Below are 23,502 nucleotides of genomic sequence, written 5' to 3'. Positions count from 1 at the left end.
AGTGAACAAACACCAATCAAGACGGGAACAAATCCAGGCATGAACTGGAGTCAGTGTGTAAAGTCTAAATGGACACGACCCTTTGAGGTTTTAGCATTTTATTTTTGATGTTTAGTTTAAATCTCTGCAATGTATACAGTATAGAAGGAGGAGGATAATTTTGTAAGAAATATTTTATATACGGATGTGGACACATTCATTCATTTACCCCCAGGTTTCACTGAGGAAACCTAGATTGGCCAGTTCAAACCCAAAGGAAAACCAATCTGGCGGAGGAGATGTGCACCTTAATATAAGGAAAATTTGTGAAATTACTGAATACTGCAGTGATGATAACAGTTGCAGTCACATTTTCTTCACTCTTTCCTTCTGGTTTTGTCATCACAGTGTACCCACGAGCTATGGATAACGCACAACATTGCTTAAAAGCTTTCTTTTGCATTTGTGACACTGCACATATTGTTGCAGTGATGACAATTTGACAGTTAAAAGAAACTCATTCATGAGAATGTTCATATTTTCACAAAATTTAAGCATAAATTTTATTTTGGTGCCAAAATAAAAAGCAACATAGTTAAAACTGAAAACTAAAAATAAACAGCATTCCTTTGAGCGAATGGCTGCTGCAAAGGTGACCCCATTCAGGTTATATTTTCACTCAACGGTCGAAAGCTCTCCTGCATATCTACTTTTGATGATGCAAAGATAAGACCAGGTGAGATGTAGTGATAAGATACAGAGTGAAGAGACAGTGGTACATGGGTCCAAGTCAACTCCACTTTATGATCCTTTCCCCTCCAACTAATCACAGAAATATGTTGCCCAGCAGAATCTGCTGTAGACAATAAAATCCTGAGCTTTGTGCTAAAATGATGCTGTAGTTGGAGCACAAATGGCAACCAATCGTATCATGGTCTTTTGATTCAGCAATGCAGATTCAGATTCCTGGTTTAAGAGGCTGTGTTATTGTTATTAGCTTACATGTTTTATACCACAAAAGTATGATAACGTGTTTTTTATGGCTTTCCAATAAGTTCAAATAAACCTCAAGTAGTCGGAAGATTCTTCAAACCCAGGCAGGAAATGTCAAACACAAGAAGAAAACTGCTTGGATATCAATGAGTTATAAAAGTCAGTCTGTTGTGTTAAATGGATTAGCTAACTACTCCAATAAACATTTTTATTTATGATTACATGCAGCCTGCTAAAGAAAAAAAAACACATTAAACCCAAGGATGTGCAGATGTACATAGAAACTCACTGATCAATTCCTGTCCACACTTCTACACTCATACCATTATGAGCTGATAATGATGCAACTGAAGTGTGCTGAATTGAAAAAGCGATTCTTACCCTCATTCACTTCATCACTTTCTTTGTCCACTTGAGCTTTCAGCACATAACGTTTAATGAGCCGCTTCATGATCTTCTGCAGCGAGGAAAGAAAAAGGTGAAGATTAAAGACAAAGGACACAGCAGCGGGAGGTGACAACGCATTCTGCATTTATGAAGACAGAAAACTCATCGCATTCTTGAGACAAAAAGAAAACAATGTTAATTGTGGTACAGAGTTTCACTCGGCCTCTCAGACAGTGTGTAGAATATTGAGTATTGATTTGTAACCAGTTGCTGCTGCTGAGCCTGAGGCAGTCAGTCTCTGAATGTAGGCACTCTGGATACGGGTCGATAGCTGCCACCATCCAAACAGAGCGCTTACATATGTCTAATCAGGTGACAATTCCCTGCTGTGTGTGTTTAGCTGTTGGTGTGTGTGCAATGGATATCCTTAAAAATGTACAAAACTAGAATATTTTCAGAAAAAAAAAATAATCCAGGTGACCTGTGAGGATTTTCCTCACAGCAGCGTAAAAATGAGTTTTGACTTTTACTTTGTGAAATAATGTAGTATGAGTTGATGCACAGTGTCTTCATCTCAATTACTCTCAAAGATCTCATTAGAGGAATTTTCAGCCATGTTCATTATTCTCTCTCTCTTTGTACAAGTTCCCTTTCATTTCAAACTTGTTACATTCCCTTATTACTGTCGTTTGGTTTTGTCTCACTTACACCTCCTCATCTCTACCGCACCTTTTCTTTCCTTCCTTCCTCTGATCCTGCCATCAGCGTCCATCCAACCAACCTCAATCTGTGCAGCTGCAGTTCTTTGATTCCTCTCTGCTACATATTCCTCTGCCTGTTTGTCTCACATTTCATTCTTCCTCCAGATTCAATCTAATTTCCAATTCCCTTCCGTCTCATCTTCACTCCACCCTAAACTTTGTCATCTGCTTTCAGTTCTGTCAATCTCTCACCTGATATCTGGTCGGGTGTTTTCGAGCTTTTCTCTGGATGAACTCCTCTCCTGATCGTGTGTGAGACCTAAACCGTTCATCCTGCAACAGCAAGAAGTAGAGACACTTCAGAATAATTGAAGTACTTGTGAAGGATGTTGGAGAAGGCTGCAAACTAAAAACTAAACAAATGACAGTGTTCAGTATTCATGAGAGAATCAGCAACGCTGCTTTATCTGAAAACAACTCATGTTTTACCTGCTAGATAATTTGACTTGGGTTTGTAGCTTGTGTGCTAGTTTCACATTGCAGTGTGAGACTTTTACCTCTAGTGTGGACAGACAAAATAATCTATTATATACTGAAAGCATTAAATCCACAGAGCATTAAAAATCTATCAATATAAGGTCTGATTAATGTGAAAATATCAAAAAGCCAGAAAGGAAAATGTAACACAAAGATGAATTTACAAACGTATGTTAAAAACATTTACCCATTCTTCAGATTTACAATCAAGAAAAAAAAGCACTTTTGAAGCCGTGATTATAACCTATTTGTAACTTTATTTTCCCTTTCAACCAAAACCGCGTTATAAGAGAACAGAATACAATCCTTAAATGGGTTGTTGTATAAATATTTTCAATATTTAGTCCTTAAAATACAATGAGAAATATAATATGAACTGAAGGACTATGTCTGCATGTCTGAAAACATTGAAACAAATGAACCACTTGGGTTCTGGACGTAGATTTCTATGCATTCATCATCAGCTGCGTATCGTTAATTCTGACCTTCTTAAATTAATTAATCAATCATTTCAAGGGGAATGCAGATCATATAACATAATCTAATTTATTTTGGATTATTTTTTTCTGTTTCACACAGCTTACAAATTCTACATGAATCCCAACTAACATTGGGTTAAATGTGACTTTTCAAGTTGCAGAGAAGACAAAGGTTTGTAGACATTAACAAGGTCCTGGCATATTTCCAAATGTTATTTTTTTTTTCTTCTTCCTTCATACGTTCTCTCATCCTGCCACCTAATTTTTATTTATGGCTGCAGAAATCCAACCCTCTTGTATTTCCAAGTTTGCCTTGCCTGTCACTAACCTGCACTGTTTCTGTGCACCTTTGGAAAGCCCTGGCACTGTCTTTGAGTTCCCGCCTGTGTGATCTCAGTACTCTATGCTCTCAAACCAGACATCACCATTACATGTCACCTACCTAGAGCTTAACTTTATGAGAAGAACTGCTGGACTAACTTATCTGCATCTGTCACCCATCTCACTGCCAAAAAACAAGTTAGAGAAAAAACAGTCCATAGCTACCTGTCCACCCTCAGTCTGCCACGCCACTCACCATACCTCCAAGCCACAAAGGAAACAATGACAACTGTACCGACCACCTACTCTGTTTTATTGTCTCTGCTGCCATCCGGAGATCTCTTGTCAACTCTCCAATGGTAAGGCTTCATCAGCAAGAAAGTAAGATCAATAAATAAATACATTTATAAAAAGTCTCACTTGAATGTTACAAATTCTTCTTTTTTTCAGGGTTGATTCATGTTTACAAAAAACTGGTTAAACTTTAATTGTATGTTCTTGTGATTTTCTGTCTGGATCAAAATTCGGGGACAAAACATGAGATTTAAAGCCTCACCCTGACTCATTCAGACATACTTCTGGTCCTTTCATTCATTACCTCCTCTGATAATAATGTTTTTCCAACATTATTATCAACATTATAATTCGGCTGGTCCATGTAGGCAGCAACAAATGTCAGAAGGTGCTGATTTTGTAGAAAATGTGTCTTTCTTGGCCCAGTGCCCATTCACTCCCTGTTTATGTTAAACAGGAGCTGAGAGGTGCAGTGACACAGGCTTAGTTCACTGGGCCAAATAAAACAATCCAGTTAAATGAGCTCAACCATTTCTGCCAACAGTAGCCAACAGTAAAAGCGTTTGGTTTCTCTGCAACTTTATCCACACATTCGTGATACTCCCATGAGATTATATGTTGCTAAAAATCAAAAAGTTGACTGTTTTATGACTATCCCAGGTTGGAAAAAGTACAGTTTAAATAAATAATTAAAATCCATTTTGATAATTTCATCAGCCTAAAAAAACAAAGTGTCTGAAATTCAGACAGAGAGAAAAAGTTTTGTGCTACTTTATAAAGTGTTTATGAAGAGTATATTATTTATTAATTAACTGCAAGAACTTTTAAAAAAAATATATTTTTAAGAGAAGCATTTCTGCAGAGGAACAGAAGCCAGTGGCTCAGATATCCATTTTATTTATCTATTCACCACATTACTGCAGCTACACCCAGATGAGACCGAGATTTCCAGTTTTTATGTGAATGCTGAGAAGGCATCTTCTATGCAGAAGTATCCCCAAAGCCAACTGGCAATGTTAAAATGTATTTCCTGTAATTCTTAGTCAACATTAGAAGCTCGATTTGCTGGGCTCTCCTGACTCTGTTTAACTAAGATTCACATAAAGTCCAGGCTGGCAGTTTTTAGCCAAATACCAACACAATATAATCACATCAAATCCTTGACTTTCATTATAGTTTCACACATAGTTTTAAAGCAATCAGCTGGCACAGCTGCTTTTGCTCAAACATTTGTTTTAGTTTAATGCCCACATGCACCCTTATATCATAATTAAAGTACTGAAAGAGAGAAAAAATGAATCAGTGGTTCAGACATACCACCCCATCACTCTTAAATCTCGCTTGACATCCTCAACGCTTTCCTGTGGGCTAATGTGGGCTTATCCATTGATCGCCTCCTGCACCTTCCTGCCTCTGCCTCAGTTAAACTGTCAGGTCTGCAGAAGGTTTTAGACACTCACAGAGGCAGCAGGGTGAAGCCTATCTTGTCCCTATCCGAAATCTGCCTGGGCATTTCAGTAAACGCAGGCAGAAGCAATGGGCTGACTAATAGCTCCGGTGAGGTGAGCCATTCCAGCCGAGCAGGCCGGCGGAGGAAATGTCTGCGGATGATGGCTAGCGCTACGTTTGATGCCATGTTCAATGTTCTCTGGTGTTTCCAATTAAAAATTAAAACTTTCTTTTTATTATAGAGATCTGATATAGAGAGATGCTCCACTTAAATCTGCATGTTTCCTAAATATACAGATTATACTTTCAGAAACAACCACAGACAGATGTCTAATTATAGAAGGAAAACAATGATTTTTTGTTGTTGTTTGTGCAACTATCATTCTCCCTCAGTGTAATTATGGCAGTTATATAGATCTATGTTGGAAATCAGAAAATGTTAATTTGACAGGAAGTATTTAGTACAGTAAATGCACAAATTAGTCTATAATTAGGGAGTCACTGCAGCAGGTTTTGTTTAACTAGAGAATAAAATGGAGATTAAACTGTCTGAAAATTATATTGAAAGAGAAGGTAAAAGAATAAGCTGCTTTTAAATTAATAATCTCCTGCAACATTAATTCAAGAGATAGAAATAAAATGACTTTAGATGAAAGATGCAGAGAAAAACATTGATGGAGGGATTATAAACCTCATTTTATATGAAAAACCTATTAAAAAAGCACTTACAGACGTTGAACTTTTTCATATATATTTTAAGTTACAACCATAAATTTAAATGAGTTGTTTTTAAAACTTGTAATATGAGATAGATCAACTCCAAGAAACACAAGGATGGGAACTGATAAAAGGCTTCTGAAAATAGTCAAGATATATACAGCAATATAAAGGACATCTAAATAAATAAAACAAATACAGATCTGGAAAATGTGGCATGCATTATCTAGAAAGCTGTTAAAAGTAAATGGAAAGATAAACTATGATAAATGCAGAGCAATGCCAGTTCAAACCTATCAGAAGCTGGAAAAAAGGATTTTTCTTCAGCAGCAAAATGGCAAAATTAAACATGCAGCCAGTCGTACAATGGAATGATTTAAATAAAAGGACATTCAAGCAGCCATAGTTCAGAGCTAAATTCTACTGGGAATCTGTATTATGGCTTGAAAGGAAAGAAAAAAATCTCTGCATCCAATCTGATGGAGCAAGAGCTACTTTGCAAACAATGGGCACACACTTCAGTCTAAATGTGCAAAGCTGGTACACACAAAGCCCAAAACACATGCAGCCGGAGTTTCTGCAAAACGCACTTCTACTTCTAAGTGTTGATTCAGCTTACACACAAACGCACACCACATTTTTCATATATTCATTTGTAGAAATTTAACAAAGAAAACTATATATAATTTTTTTCTGTTCGGGTATTATGTCATACCTTGTAAAGGTTTATTCTGTAAAATCCTGATACAAAATACATTGAAGTTTCTGGTCTAACGTGGCAAAATATGTAAAAGTTCTATTGGTACGCTATGTACCCTTTTGCAAGATACTGTAAGTAGAAAATGCAAAATTTTGACCTTGGCCTGTGTGTGGAGCATGCCCATCTCCACCTCATTGTTGCGGCGGCGGCCATTGGCCTTGCAGAGGCGTATCAGGCACGACTTGATGCGAAGGACCAGGTAGTAGAAGGATTTGGGGCTGGGAACCAAATTAAACGGGGCAGGCAGGGTCCGACCCTCGTCAAAGTAGGACAGCCACAGCTTGGCGCGGGCAAACTTCCACTCCACGTCTGCATCCTCCTACGGGGACAAGCAAACACAGACGCAGGGTGAGTCTGCTGATGGATGATGACAAGAGAGACAGGAATAACAAATGACTTGCTTGAGCACTTTGACTTCTAGAGGACAGTGCTACGACGGCAGACAGTCCAACATCTGCCTGTTGACAACATGTCTGTGTTTTGTATCTTTGAGAAAAAAAACTTTGAATTTTTTCTATGTTTGATGGAGTCTGATGTTGTTTGATTGATTTTCAATAGCTGATGCCATTTTTTAAGTCGCAGTCTAATCCTCTCGTAGACACATCACTGATACCAGATGATCCTTATTGACTTGTTGACAACGTCCTGACCTTTTTACTATTGAGCCGCTACATACCTCTATCTCCTGGTACGAGCTGTTGATCATGGCAATGAGCATGTTGAGGAGTACCACCACCATGGTGACGTTATAGACTCCGTAAAGCACGTAGCCGATGTTCTCTATGAACTTATGGTCGTATTTCAGCACCACAGAGATCACCTCAGACAGCCCAAAGATAGACCAGAACAGAGTCTTGAAGCTCTCCTCCACCCTGAGGGAAAAGAGAGATGGGGTGAAATCAGTACATAAGAGGGTGCAGGTGTGGGTAAACACTGTTAGCTGCTAGTTGCTGAGTCACACACATGAAGACAGACAATGTGTGATCTAATGATGTTTGATTTGTGAGGCAGGAGTGATGAGTCATGTCCAATTTGAACACACAACCCCGTTTCTGCCTCTGCCGAACACAAAGTGCTGCAACTGCGCACACATGAAAAAGCAGACAATGACTCAGCTGCAGCATTTAGGAGATAATTAACTTCTCAAACTAAGTTTATTAAGTTATAACCCTTTGTCAAACTTTATGCAAAGCAGACACCTTACGTTAATGGAGACATATTAAAAGTTTGTCCAGAACAAAAATTTGTAAAAAGCTTCCATATAATATGGTTGGAAATATATATATTTTTAATTTAAGACTTTTAATACTTTAATTAAACCATTATTTTTCTGAATGGAATAATTATACAACAAACAACCTTCTTGAATTTTAGCCAAAAGAATTGGATGCACATCTGGTAGATAATTATGTCTACTCCACAAATACTCCAAATTATACATGCAGACCCAAATATATAGATAATTAATACACGTGGCTCAGAACCACAAGCTATTTGTAGTTGTCAATACATTTGTGACAAAGTTCTGGTTCAGAATCACGTCACATTGAGTCAAACATTCAACCATCTGACTCACATCGTTACTCAAATGAATGCAAGTGGTTTGATGGATCAGAAACAGGCCAGAAATCACCAAGGCTCAAGTCCATCATAAACAGGGCTCTGCTGGAACACCAACAGTGGCTCTGTCTGCAGATAAGCGAGCTCTCCATTTAAAGAAGCATCCACTTCAAATTAGACACATTAAAGTTCAACTGAGAAAAGCTTTATGTTCGATTGAGACAGAAAGACTTAGCTTAGCTACTTAACTACTGGATGGTTCCTGTTTTGTAAGCAAAACATAATTTGAGGTAGAGTACAGCATGCACTCCATAGTGACAATGTCGGCACAATTTTATCATTGGCTCTTTATTTCACAAAGGTTCTTGGTCAATAACATGTTTTCATCAAAGATAATTCAATGTGAGGGTTGCAAACTTAAGAACTTTGAGACAACTGTGAAGTCTGGTGATGGCAGCATCTTCATGTGGTGCTAAGTTGCTACCAGTGGTACTGGTATGTTTTACAAAATGGATAGATTAATAAAGAGGCAGGACATCCTGTACGTTTTTTACCTTAAATAAAATCAACAGCTAGATATTTGAGAATTTTACACAAGTCATGTATCAAAACTGGTTCTGAAATACTGTAGATAAAGTTGGCTAACGTCAAATATTTGGAAAGCTTTGACCTCAACTATAGTGAAAATTTGTGGACTGTGCTAAAAACCAGGTCAGTATATAAACATGAACTCAAATGTATGAATCTACTTGTTTTTCTTTAATTCATTGAAGATGTATGTTATATTATCATCCCTCCCTGAAAAAGAACAGGTCAAATTCACAACTAAAAACTGAAAACATAACATTCATGGCACCCTTCTCATTTTAACAAATATGTCACAAATGAACCCAATTTGTGTCCCATTTTCAAAAAATCTTCTGTGTCAAAATTACTTTTATCAGTTGAATGAATTTTGACAGAATTGTCTATCCCTGTGGATGAAATACAGGCAGTTCTTAACCTCTATTTGGCTTTTCCTCTGTTATTCAAGTATTCTAAATCAAGAGTTTAATAAATAAAAGGACATATCTAAAGTTTCTGAGTTCCACAGTTAAATGTCCAGTTGTGTTTCTGAGCCTGAAGGTTGGAAAGAGAAAAACCAGTAACAGGGCAAAAGGCTGCATGACCTGTGAGCACCAGTTTCATGTACATCTGCGTATATTAAAATATTCCATGAGAGGCAACATGGGGCTTGAGATGACAGAGGGGAGGCACAGTGGGAGGAATGAGCGGCCAGGTTGAACTGCTGGAGGGCTTGGAGGTAAGAGAGCACTGAGGAAAGGAAAGATGTGTAGGTTGTGGAACTGCGAGCGTCTTCCAAAAAAACTTCATCCACTGGCACACAAAAAAAGGCTAGATGTTGGCACAGAGGAAAAACCATCATCTCACATGCATGAAAGGAGTCTGTCAGACAGGAACATACACAATCGTCAACTTCCCCCACGTTTCTCTTTCTCACTCTTGAAAACAGAAAATCCTCTGGGTGCTTCACCTTTTATACCATAGAAGAAGACGGGGAAAAAATCCTTTACTCTTCTATGCAGCTAGAGTAACTTTTTTACTCACATATCTTCCAAAACATTGTGATTCTGGGCAAAGTATTTATAATTAGCCTGTTCAGTGGAAATTAATTTCTATAATGTTCTCTAAACGTTGGCATGCTGTTGTTGCTCTTTGTGAATCTCATGAATTTGTTGAAAAAGTATAATTAATGATTAATGTGCATAGACAGCTTTGAGATAATAACATTGCTTCATATCTTCAAAAGAAACGACTTCCTTTTCACTCAAACCTCTGTGCATAGAGGCTTCTGCTGAGCAATAGAAAATTGTGTTAGATGCAAGGAAGGTTTATAGAGGAATATTTTCTTTGTGCCATTGCACTCCCTTCAAATTGCCAGTTTTTTGCAGACTGCTGCTGTTGCTGTTGGAGACGGACTAGAACCGTGATTATGGCTATTTCCACGAGATGCCATTGCTGTAATTGAGGCCATGGCTGTGCTTTAGTTGTAATGACTGCTCTGTCATGTCAGTGGCACATTAGTTGTAATGGCTGCAACATGGATGACATGTAGGAGTTATATGTGTGGCAGTGAGTTGACATCAAGAGAGCGTTAAAGAATAATTGCAGAAGAGAAATGACAAATGTAACAGAAATAAATGTTAAATAAAAGTTGAATCATTACCTGGAGTCTGATTTTCACTGAGTGGCAGAACAAATCTGAAATATTATATTTTTGCTATTGGAGAGTGTGTGGAGTGGTCAGTTTTAGCTAGCACAGTTCAGCTCAAACAAATGATGTATGACATCAGCAGACCACTTAACTAAAATTACAACTAATGATGTGGGAGATTTTAATGTGCCTCAGAAGCGTTTTCACAATAAAATTAACTTTTCCATGTCAAAGCATTAAATCCACAACATAGAAATATTCTGTTTTAATTTTACCAACAAAATGCAACACATAATTTTAAAGCCGAGGAAAGTAAAACATGGTTTTCAACCTTATTTACAACTAAAGAAAGCATGTCTAGTCAGTCTCTTCTTTAAACTATTACCTGTTACTTTCCTGGCATATTTAGCTGACACAGAACATCTACAATGTACTTCAGTACAGACTAAGTCAAGTAGATCTCAATGAATGACTGGTACTTTAAAGACTTTGACCACTGGTAGCAACGCTCCACCAGTAGTGATTCTTTGATCAAGAACTACACCCTCAGCATAAAACACAGTGGGATCTTGTTGCAAAAGCAAAAAGAGAAGACATCTCCAGTAGTCTTCCTCATGTAGACATTTATGTAGTTATGGCATTCTAGTTTGTAGGGAACAAGTACAATTCATACAATGATTACTCTTTTAAAAAAAAACAAAAGCCATAATGGTTTTGGTTTACACCACATTAGTGTAGTTAAAAAGGAAGAACTCCTACAAAGAGATTACCCAAACATTTATTGGTTCTATGCAATATTCATCCATACATTTTCTAACACCCTTGTCCCTAGCGGGGTTAGGAGGGGTGCTGGTGCCTATCTCCAGCTAATGTTCTGGGCAAGAGGCGGGGTTCACCCTGGACAGGTCGCCAGTCTGTCAGGGCAACACAGAGACAGACACACACACACTCACACCTAGGGAGAATTTAGAGAGACCAATTTACCTAACAGTCATGTTTTTGGACTGTGGGAGGAAGCTGGAGAACCCGGAGAGAACCCACGCATGCACAGGGAGAACATGCAAACTCCGTGCAGGAAGACCCAGGTCTGGGAATTGAACCCAGAACCTTCTTGCTTCATCACAGTGCTACCAACTGCGCCACTGTACTTTTTTTGTGTGCCAGCAATATTCATAAAAACATAACTTAATAAGGGATTAAATGGTTGCCATCTCCACATCAGATTACAGTACAATCATCTAATTAAATCTCATGTACAGTGAAGGTGTCCAAAACAAAGAACTTTTACAAACCACCGTGTTGGGTTTTAAGTGGCTTACTGGCAGCAACTAGGGAGGAAGGCTGTTTCCATTAGTACTTCCCCTCCAGCACTGTTTAAATAATGAAATCCAAAAGGCTTTGGTGCAATCAGAGGAGATAAAGAAGGTGATTTTGGAGGGCATGCTGTGAAGACCAGTGACTGAGACTCTCTTACAAGATAAAAAAGTGACTTTTGAATCAACTCCAAAAAGGGCGATACTTTTCTGCTCTTGATTATGTTATAGCCCATTTATCTTTCTAATCTAATGATTTTTTTAAAATCAGTCTCAAGGTCCTACTTCCCAACCTGTGAAACGCTTGCCCGATATAGAGGAGTTTTTCTAAAATGTAAGAGGAGATAATTATAGACAACTTTCTTCTAGCCAACGTTAAAGTGTTGTTAAGCAGACATTTGCAGGAACAAACACAATTAAAATTCTACACTCACCAAAAGGCAAGTCTATAAATAGTCATTGCTCATCTGCTGGGGCAGATTGTTAGTTTGATAGGAGGAGACTTGCAAAAATGTGACATTCATGCGTTGGCAGAGTGGCTCAGAGGGTGTTATCGTTTAATAAATGTGGACACAAACTGGAGTTTTCACTTTATATAGATCTAGATTTTGTGACAGTTAAGATGTTTCTGCTCTTTCGCACATATAAGCATATTTTAAAAGAATTCATATCTGATCTTCTGCAATAAATGACTACTAATGAACAACAAAATACTATTTTATGCTGTTAAGGCAGGTCTTACTACAACTATAAAGTGTTTTTGTTTGTTTTATCTTTAGATATAAAGATAAAATAAATCCCAACCACCCGACCAGGTGGTTGGGGTATACTGGGCAATACCACAGCAGGACTTCCATGATACATCACAGACATCTTCATATTTACAGCAACCCATGCAAAATGTGCAAATGACAAATAGTGATGTTTGTCAAGAGAGAACAGGTAGCTTGACCATTCTTCCACATGTAGTTTCTTCATTAGCCATGATGCTTGAAAATCAGTGAAGAATGTCTAATCAACTTTACAGGTGTGTTTCTGAAGTGTTGGAAAAAACTGGAGCACTTGAATAATACTCAAACATGGAGAAACATGCAAACAAAACATAGAAAGGCCTCAGGCAAGATTAAATCCCAAAAAACCTTTAAAAAACTTGGTTGTTAGCTGTTCAGTACTTCATAAAATGATTCTTTGAAGGGTCGATGAGTCGATGACCTGACATAACTGGTTCCAGTCTCTTGGAGGAACAACTTTTTCATCTAATGGTTTTTGTGACTGACTAAATTTTAATGTATATTTTAATTGGTTTGTGTGACTCTGTGTGGACTGCTGGACAAAGAAACCCCGCATCTCCATGAAATTCGAATAACCAGCGATAGAAAATGGATGGATAGATGAATGAATTGGGCCATAAGCTACAAGGTGGTAATGAAATAAAACTGTTTAACAAAAAGATTATATGCCACAAAATATTTTAAAATAGAGTAAAGATAATGTTATGGTTAAAGACAATATTTCAACACTTTGTACTTTATTTTTGACAAGAATAAATGGCTTTAATATTCTCAGATGTGACATGACATTCTCCTGACTCTGTACCATTCATAATTTTCTCATATATTTTTTAAATTTAGAGTTTTGTTTGATCTTAGATTAATATTACCAAATAAATGAATTTCAGAATTGTTGTGTCTTTGCAGTGTTTCACTTTTCCAGTAGATGGCTATGTTTTTTTAGTGGAGTATATCCTCCCTCTCCTGCTTTAAAGGCAACTTAAACTAAGTAGCTCACAGCAACAGCTTAGAAGTTCCCTGTTCTTTAATCAAATGCAACCATTTGTCTTGTTTGAGTGATCAAAAGATAATGGCAATAAAGCCAGCAACTGATTAAACAGATTTTTTTTTTCAATTTGAAGAGCTGTAAACCATGCAGCATTTTATTAATTGGATCTGAATAGTTGTTTTTTTCTCCAATTTAAAATCTTTACTAATAGTTCATACCTGTAACTCCTAGAAGGGAAATCTAACAAAATAAAATGTGTCTGAATCTCAGTACAACTGGGAAAGTCTCCACGCATCACCTCTTTCTGCACCAACCCGAGACATTACAGATAGAATGTGGATGCAGGTATAAACTGAGGAAAGAGCTTCTGCTTTCGTTCTGGCATATATTGATGCATGAGCAGGGAGCGTTGCTGAGTATCATCATTTGTTTTGCTTATCTTGTTTTCAGGTTATTTAATTTACTGAAATCTATGCGAGGTGCCTCCCAGGGAGGAAGTCCAATTATGGGAAATCTAAAATGTATCCCTGGAGATCAACAGCCCTTATAAATTCAAATTTGCCCAATGTCAGCCATTTATGAGCGTATTTTACAAGAAGAGACGGATGATATACTTGATCCCTCAGATTATGGAGGATTAATGTTTCTGACAAGCTAAGATTCTGATTCATTCATTTTAAAATTGCATGTGTCTGTATTTTATAGGACTCATCTTGAAGCCGAAATAGATAGTCTGTTGTTTGTTTTCACAGCTGCCAGCTAACAAAAGGCTGCATAAGGCATGAAGGCTTCACACATAAACACAGGCACAGTCATGAATGTGAAATCTGACTATTTTAAATAATTTTCCTTGAGGTCTGACCTAAACCAAAGCAACGACCATCCCCCATATTTGCTTTAGGAGAGTTGGCTTTTGTCCCTCCAAAGAAGTCAGCCTCCCAGATTTCTGTCCCAGGGTGTGAATAATACAAACCCTTACACTCAGCCCTGCAGGACTCTAACAGTAAAAAAAAACTGATGCTGCTTCTCATTCTCTTTCTACCAAAATCATGCCACATGCAGCACGGCGTGCGTCTGTGAGTGGGAGACTGGTGACTCACCCCAGCTCTGCGGGAGAAGACCAAACTTAATCACCAATGGGCCCAAATCAACCTCATCGTCTCAGAGACAAGCCTTTATTTTCTTTCTCCATGCTTTATGTTTCCAGCTCCTCTGTGCCTCTCTTTGGTGCCATGTCCTGCTCCCAATTTCTCATTATATTTTCACTGCTTTTACAGGATTCTCCCCATTTCTCTCCTAGCATATCACTCTCTCCATCGTTTTCACCAAACAGCTTTTACCTATTTCTGTCATCTTCTCTTCTTATAATTTATTTTCTAATTTTTGTGTAATCCACAGCAAATCTTTTCTAATGGGTTTAACATAACATAGAGCAAATGTAAACATACCCTCAGTGAATGGCTGCAGATGGTATGCTGCTCATTATCTTACTGCATTCTGTCATTAGCAAGACATTTAATTCACCGCTCTTCTACACCTCTAAAGGCAAACAAGTAGTCAGACAGGCAAATATAGACAAAATATTAAATTGAGTGATAACTACCTGTTGTGGGGGAAAAAAGAGAGAGATGTCACCATGGTAACCAGACGGGTGGGGTCATATCCACTTCTCAATTTAATCAACAAATAAATTTGGCTCCCAAGAGATGTGCATCTGTGTGTATGTCTGATAGTGAGCCAATCAACCAAGAGGGAAGAACAACATAAGCTGATGTGTTTGCCTCTTATACGCACTTGTGCATGCGTGTGCATGTGTGATAGACAGCGGAAATACAAAATGAGGCTAAAAGAGAGGAAAAGCAAAGGGAGGCTGTTGTGGTGAGTCTTCAGGCAAGATGTAAGAGGAACCATATTTAGCAGAGAATAGGATTTAATGCCAAAAGAGGAGCAATTACAGAATCAAGCATGTCTTAAGGTTCCCTTTTTATGTGCCTGACTGGTTTTTGGCTCTAGCTGCCCTGTTCTGTTTCCTCACAAGATGTGGAGCAATTTTAAAGACTAATGCTAGCTTAGATATTTTCTGTTTTGTGTTTCCGAGCATATGTAGTTGAAATTACGCTCATGAGATATGGTTTAGGACAAGATGTTGAAGTAAGTCACAGAATTAAAATGTGAAATGTACAAAACAAACACATCTAGAAAAAAATAACAGGGAAAAGAATGGACGACCAGGCTGTCTGCTTCCCTACACAAATTTATTTATTTATTTTCTGTTCAGGCAGCAATTATTCTTTAAAAAGAACAGAAAATATTTTTGTTAATTATCACATTGCAAATCATTGCAATCATTCCATGTGCCATTCCAATGTTTCACCCAAAGCTACTTGCCGACTAATTTGCATTGACTTCTTTTGTAGCCTTTTGCTAATTTCTTTTAATCTCCAAACACACTTTGGGAGAATGTGTTATAATCAGCTTAAACCAAAGTTGAACTTTTTCTTTTTTTCTAAAATCTGTTTCTAAAAACTGCAATGACTTTACTTGTATGACGTTTGGGTTGGTAATATTACTTCTTTGTTGAGAACATAAATCACTCATGGAAATTTTCTTGTGAAATCAGTCAGTTTTTTTCCACTTCATTTGATTTGAGACTACTCAGTGCTGAATGGGCGTGCAGCTAAAATTACCATCAGATCTAATCAGATTAACAAAAGCCACTGTTGTTACACTGAAAACTCTGGCTTTGGGCCCTGCCTAACTCATCAACCCATTAATCTGTTTCAGTGCTCCTCTTAAATCATTATGTGAACTAAAAATATTCCACTAAACCTTTTGGGGAAAAAAAATTACAATAATTCTCATTTATTTTGTCTAATAACACATTTAGTTCTTGTATTTGCATCCCTGGGCCGTGCAGTTTTTGTCTCAGTTATTAGGTACAATGTCATGTATGTAATGAGGAAACAAACAACACCTGCGTCAGGTACCAGGAAGCCACCAGTGCATGAACACACAGAAACAGTGCCAGATAATATAACAACCAGAAACTTGGGTAAACAAAAAATAGTGACAAAGTTAAGAGATAAATCTTTATACATGACAGGATGGTGACCACATTGTTTTCCAGGATGATGACGTTGAAAGGCACAAATTAGAGAGTTGTAAGGTATTCAGAGGGGATTGAATTTAAGCTACAAAGTACTTGTAGCCCTCCCTCCAGTAACTTATATCAATGGCCTAGTTGGGTGGAAGGAGTAAAGGTAAAAACTCAGAAGCAACTGATCTGAGTTGACAGACATAAAAGCAAGAATAAACTTTCACACTGTGAGGCAGCTCCATGTTTACAAATGAAGGTTTCTAAAGCCTTGTCAACCGTGTTGGTAAGTTCAATGAGAGACCGAAGCCTGACAGGCAGCCCAGAGGGCAAAGAGGGTCTTTGAGCTAAATAAACACAGGAGTTTTTTTTTATGACTGATTCAAACACAATGAGGAGTTTATTCGCTCAATTCAATGTCAGCCGTTCATTTATGAACAGTTTTCCAGTCTGTCATGAAGTAGCTTGAACCTCACCATGCAATCTATCTATAACCTCTCTCTTCCAGTTACTGATAGTAGAGTCTTTTTAAACTTTATGATTCATAGAAAGGCAGTTTATAGATGGAGAGATGAGTTAAGGCTGCTATTGACTGTTGGACTAAACATTTATAGATGGGAAATTAATATTTAGTTTGGATCAATACAGGGATGGAGATGTCTTGCTTTACTAGGAAATAGAGAGGAAAGTAGTGCCACAGAGGACAAGAGGCCTATAAGGCTATGCCTGCTGCTAAAAATCCAATAATGTACTCTTTCATGACTTGTTTGCCTGCTGGATACATACAGTAAAAATGGCTTGTGGGTGTAGAGAGGTGCAGAAAAAGTCATCTAGGTCAAGATACACCTAGCAGAGAGGTCAGCTGGATGTCTGGGCTTTTCTGTAGTGACAGGATTTTCTCTGACAGTGACAGACAACATACAGCGAGGACTCAAACTAAAGCTCCAACTTGTTTTTATAGGATGATGAGCTTTTACCAATAAATAACACCGTATCAGAGGCAATTTAAGGTAACATATAACAATGAAGCAAACTTATCTGCTAAATGACTGCATAAAATAAAATTGTAAAGGGTCAATGACAGTCAAGAGCATTTAGCAGTGGGAGCAGATTAAAAGTGACCAAGTTCAGATGACTGACTTTAAATTCAGAGGCTTCCTTGTTCAGATGAATTGTGGTAGAATAATTTAAATGACTAATAACATTTTGTAAAACATATTACAAAGGCAGAAAAAAAAGAAAGGCAGGGTGACTTGAATCATCTGATCCACTGATTCATGGCAGAGCTTTGCTACTGCTTCTTCTAGGTCACTCAGAGATAATTTTACCTTGAGGATATTAAAAAGATTTGACTCAAACGTAAAATAGAGAATATTGATTCCTGCCGGAAAGACTGAAAGAGCAGCTGAAGAGATGGTGGCTGATTGGCAGTGGGGTGTACTGGAAGAGTACTGGAAGCAGACTTCAGCTCCCAGTGGCGTGCCTAACGTTATGGTGAAAAGTGAAAAAAGCCCACAGAGGATAAACAGAGCAGTAATGAGGAGATGAACAACAGCTGCACCAGGTAAGCTATCAGGGACCAGGAAGCCACATGGGCGAGCACACACACAGACAGAGAGACAGATAAGAGACTAACAGACACATAATGAAGAGGGAGGAGAAATGACAAGAGGAGAGGCAAACCCTCCTGTCAACTAGAATCATCACAGACATCAAATATGTAATCTGAAACATTGGTTTGCTTTTGAGTGTAAGTCAGTCAGGATTTCTTTGTTAGTTGGTATTTTATTCCTCATCATGAGGAAACTAAACTTTGATTTTAAGGCATGGAAAGAGAAGTGGGTTGATGGCAAAAACATCCATCCATCCAAAAATAATAAAATCATATTCCTAAGAATAATCTTATTTTAATTACATTTTTTTCCAAAAAAGTCCAAATTACACTTGGGTTGTGAGGACACTGCTTTGTAACGTCAAACTGTATTTATCCTTCTTTGAAAAAATAAGAGAAATCTGTCTACGTCTGTCAGCGTTGTTCAAAGTAAATTCAGTTAGCTACTATTTTTTCATTTTATTTTCTTTAGTGGTCCATCAGTTTGACAGCTCCGTCCTCCCTTTCATAAATACTGACAAAGCATCTAAAGAAAGTCACACAACAAAAAACATAAGAGGTTTATGTACCTCATGTGTATGGAGCGGTGTGGCACCTGTTTTCATTCTGTGCTTCATTGAGATGGAACCAATGTTTTCAAGGGCAACAGCTGATGTCAAAGTAAGAATCAAAATGTTAGGCTTGCAGAATACATTGTCTACTTGGAAAACTCCAAGATAGGAATTTACTGAGAAATATTTTTCCAACAGACACATTGCCATCCATGTTTGGTAGGATTATTATTTAGATAATTGAATTGTGTACATGATGCTTTGCAATAGCACTTGCCATGCACTGATCTCAAACTTTCATGTATTTTAATGGAAATTAAAGTGATAGATAAACAAAGAGCAGAAAACAATTGTCAAGTGGAAGGACAAGGTTTCAAGGTTTTCATAGATATTTGCAAATAAAAACATTAAGGAGTGTTGTGCAGTTGTGTTTAATCCCATTCATTTTGTTAACCCTAAATAAAATTTAGTACGACCATATTCCTTGGAAGTCACATATCTAGTAAATGCTGTATTCTCCCCTCGTTGTAATTATTCCAATAAAAATACAGCTTTTCCATAAATTTATCTGACATTTGCAGGAGAACCGAAGTAAACAAACACCATGAAACCTAAGCTGCTCTCCACTAGGTCAGGTGAAAATACTGTTGAATTATGAATCATAAAGGGAACCAAGTAGGTCATTAAATCTAGAGAAGCTGCAGTGATCTAAAGCTCAGAGTACAACTATTAGTTGAAGATTCCTCAAATCTTGCCATAGATAAGCAAAACAAAGTAACCAATAGCTGAAAGAAGTACCGTTGTAAATGTAAAGGAGACAACATAATAAGGCTGGTAGTCAGTGACACCAAAACTCAGCTTTCTTTTACCTAATTGCAAGACGGTATGTGAAGCAGAAAACTAAGATTGCACTTCGTCCTGACTCCACCGCTCCCCATCATGAAACTGACAGCACCTTGTTGTCGTGAAGCTTTTCTTCTAAAGAGCTGAGACTGAGATGGAAGTTCACCTTCAAGTAGAACAATAACCCAAAACATATAGCAGATCTACAAAGGAAAAGCTAAAATCCTAACTTATTTAAGTGATCTATCACAATAGTCTGCCAGGTAAGTGGTAAACACTGTAAGACTAAAGTGCTTTACAAGGTTAGAGAGCAAAAATCTTTTCGCCATAAATTAAATCTAGTCTGCTTTAATCAATATCCACGGTGTGTTTTTAAACGTGTTTCACTAAAACGAAACTCATGTAATATTTAAGGCAAAATTCAAATAGCAGCTTGTGTCACATGAAATGTTACAGAATAAAATGAACACTGAGAGCCAGCTGGCAATAAACATACTCAGAGCTCGCGTCCTGATGTCTTCCCACCTTTCCAAATGCTTACGCTTAAATCTGTGCTAATCCTGTGAGGATGTATGGCTGTTGCTCAGTCTCCATGACCTTCTCTCATCCTCTCTTCGCTCTTCTTCTTCCTTTGTCTACGTATTCTGGCAGGTCTCCTGCATTTTGCCTGAACAAAGAGCCAATCCAAAAAAATCCACCTCTGCATCGCTCCCTGTGGTTCTCCTCTCATCTGTCATCCCCTCCATTTCCCTCCATCTTTCTCCTCCTTCTCCTAATTAACTTTGTCGCCTTACTTTTTTGCACCCAGAGGCATTTCTGTATTTATTCTCATATCTCTTCTGTCTAACTTAAAGAGAGGATTATCCATATTTTTATTGTCACATGTCTTCTGTTTTGTCCACCTTTCTTTGTGTGTCATGTAGTCATGCACAGCTGACCAGAGTGTAAAAGCTCCGTCTAAATCAATTTCTTGATTTAGTGTTTGTCAGTAAACATCAGAAGATTCTTTGCACATATGCAGCTATTTCAGCAAAACAAACTCTGAAGAACAGTAAGAACAAATATGCACCGACTAGTCTATGGGCTCTTAACAGAGCATAATAAGATACAGATAACAGCATCTTATCTGTACATTTTGGAAGTGTCTTCAAGCTTTTCCCAGGTTTTGTAAAAGGGTGGTTCAGTCTTCATTAAGCTCTATCAAGTTGTGCGTTCATGCGTGAGTTTATATTAGTGTGAGGGTATTTGAGGTAAATCTGTGTTTTGGCCTCACTTTTTTATGTTAATCTTCCCTTCTTCCACATCACCTCCTTCACTGCAACATCCAGCCTGAGTTTTCCCTCCTGGGGTATCATTACCTCCTACACCTGGCGCCCCCTTCTATGAGTGAGAGCTATCAGACTGGGCTGTTCTTCATCCCTCCATCAAACGTGCCCTTTCAGATATCTGACGTCACACACACACACGCACCCCCACTTACAAAACAGGACACTGCGACATGTTTCTTTGCAAGAGAATAAAGGACAAAAGGGACAGATTTGACACTGTTACACTACTATTATTAACACTCAGCTGCTATTCTACCTCTTCTAGTGGGTGAATATTATGCTAAAAACAATCAAAAAGCCCCTCTGAAATCTTCCAGTTAGATGTACAACACAAAAATGTATATATTGTCTTACATATAGAGATATACATATAAAAAATTATATTTCTTTCTCTGCACGCCTGCCTCCAGATACTTTGTTCTGACATGCCGACTGGATAAGATTTAATACCAGACTGACCCCTGGTGGTAAAACAGACAACATCGATTTCTACGAAAGTGAAAATCTACTGTGTGTACAGGTAGACTGAGCAATTCATTGAATATCATCAATTCATTGATGATATTCATCAATATTTCTGTGTAATATTTCTCCTTATTACACAGGAGAAATATAGACACTCACAAAGGTCAGTAATGCATTAACACAGTCTTATTTGAGCAAAATTCACAACCTTCTTTGAGGAAGAAACTCTAAAACAGAGAAGAGACTGGATTCTACACTTCTTTCTGTCTAAAGCTGCACATCTGTGCTGTGCTTGTTCTTTGCTTTGTGAGAAGTCTTCATTAATGTCAGATGGTTGGTCTGTGGCCACGATCTCTTTGACACTCAATTCCAACTCCATTAGACCTTGTTTCTGCCTGTCTGTGTGTGCTGCTGTCAGTTAACTCTCTGCTCTTTCTGTCTGCTCGCCACATTGTCTGGATATTTGGCTCCATGTAGGTAGCCAAGCAGAACACAAAGCCACTCGGTGCAGAGACTCTGCACACGAGATACTGTACACAGCACAGCTATGGCTGTAAGCTAGAACAAGAAAGTACAATTTCTTTTATGCTCCCTGTTATAACAAGTGACTATAAAGATTAGTGAGGTCATATACTTGTTTTCGTATTTTTTTGCATTATACACATAACTGATAGGTGAAGGATATGAGGATAATGATATTTGAAATCAAATTTTTGATTTTGACCCTATGTACATCTGAGTTGACAATTTAAACAAAGGATCTAACAATAACTGTTTAAAATAGTTCAAGCTACTATAAGCTACTATAAAGTAGCTTGAACTTTATAGTAGCTTGATGTAGTACATCAAGTAAAGAGTATTAGTGAACATGCAAAGCTAGGTTGAGAATAAATACACAGGTATACACCCTTTTTTGCTGATCTGGCTGACAAAGAGAAAGGGAAAGTAAAAAGGCGACAAGTTGAAATTAGATATGAAACATTATAGTAGTACAATGACATGGCTTTTGCCATTCAGTAGGAGGATTTGCATAACTATGAAGATCATATTTGCAAAGTGAACGTAGACATACAAATAAGGACAAATGTGTTGGCAGCCCAGATATATGAAAAGTCTCAAACCTTAATGCCTGAATTTATGTCCAACTGAACTTGTGTTTTTGTTGTTAACCAGTTGTTAAACTAATTTGAGGTTACTCATTTTGAACAATAAACCTACTGTTAGTGTAAATTTAGGTGCTAATTCAATCTATTGAAGGAATGCAACAAATTTTTCAATCTCAATTCTTTCAATATTATACAATGTACTATTTTTTATTGTTAATCAGTTTTTTATATAATGGTTAATACTTTTAGAAGTATCCGGAGTGAATATAGCATCACAAAAAGATTATGATAGAAAATATTTCTATTTTTTTCTTATACAGTTTAAAGTTCTGCAGCTGTGATAAGATACATGTTTATTTTAATGCTTTTGGCACATTTTCATTAGAAGTGCTAAAAAATTTGTCTGGGTGAGTCTTTTCTTCCTTGGAGAAAATAAAGTACGATATGTAGCAGGGAAAAATATAAAGGGTATTTCTTGTCAAATATGAGTGATAATAATCAGTAACATTATGTTAGCAGCCAAACACTGATATCTTAAAACAAATATCCGACATTGTTGATGTCGGATATTTGGGAAACACGAAAAACTATGCAGAGGTAAGAGGCAGAATAACTGATGTTATAGGAGATGTTCTAACAGCTAATTTTTGTAAAAGTAAACATTTTTTGCAGAACATATTTTCTATCAGAAAACTCTCTCCCCCAAAAATGTTGCCTCTGTAGATGATGTCTGAAAAATGCAAACATAAATGGCTTTATGCATTGCTGCCTTTAAAGAGTAAACACTTTAACAGTTTGAAATGGCAGACAATAATCATAGGAGGAACAGACACCTAAGCAGATTAAAGCTTTTAAGGTTCGCTATGAGTGTTGCTGAAAGCTTCTTTGCAATTTAAAATTCTCAAATAAACAACCTGCCTCACTTCAACTTTCCCACAAATTGTTTAAAACACATCATAGACCTGCTGGAAGAAAGTGACATTGTGCAGAACGTGAGATATGATTGCTGTAATCAATAC

General features: G+C 37.5%; 1 protein-coding gene across 2 annotated transcripts in view; it reads right to left on the bottom strand.

Annotated features, from left to right (window-relative positions):
* LOC102236441 (short transient receptor potential channel 7) overlaps positions 1-23,502 on the bottom strand; it is a 58,533-nt gene that overhangs the window by 4,766 nt on the left and 30,265 nt on the right. For both annotated transcript variants that reach the window (XM_014473238.2, XM_023328178.1), the window contains 4 exons: positions 7,294-7,489; positions 6,715-6,936; positions 2,313-2,393; positions 1,354-1,429 (listed from right to left, as the gene is read on the bottom strand). In XM_014473238.2, the coding sequence (XP_014328724.1) occupies positions 1,354-1,429; positions 2,313-2,393; positions 6,715-6,936; positions 7,294-7,489 (575 nt within the window). The remainder of the gene's footprint in view (positions 1-1,353; positions 1,430-2,312; positions 2,394-6,714; positions 6,937-7,293; positions 7,490-23,502) is intronic.

This window comes from Xiphophorus maculatus, chromosome 23 (genome assembly GCF_002775205.1).
Source record: "Xiphophorus maculatus strain JP 163 A chromosome 23, X_maculatus-5.0-male, whole genome shotgun sequence".
Classification (NCBI taxonomy): domain Eukaryota; kingdom Metazoa; phylum Chordata; class Actinopteri; order Cyprinodontiformes; family Poeciliidae; genus Xiphophorus; species Xiphophorus maculatus.
Note: the sequence above shows the minus strand (reverse complement) of the source record. Positions and strands in the feature narration are given on the sequence as shown.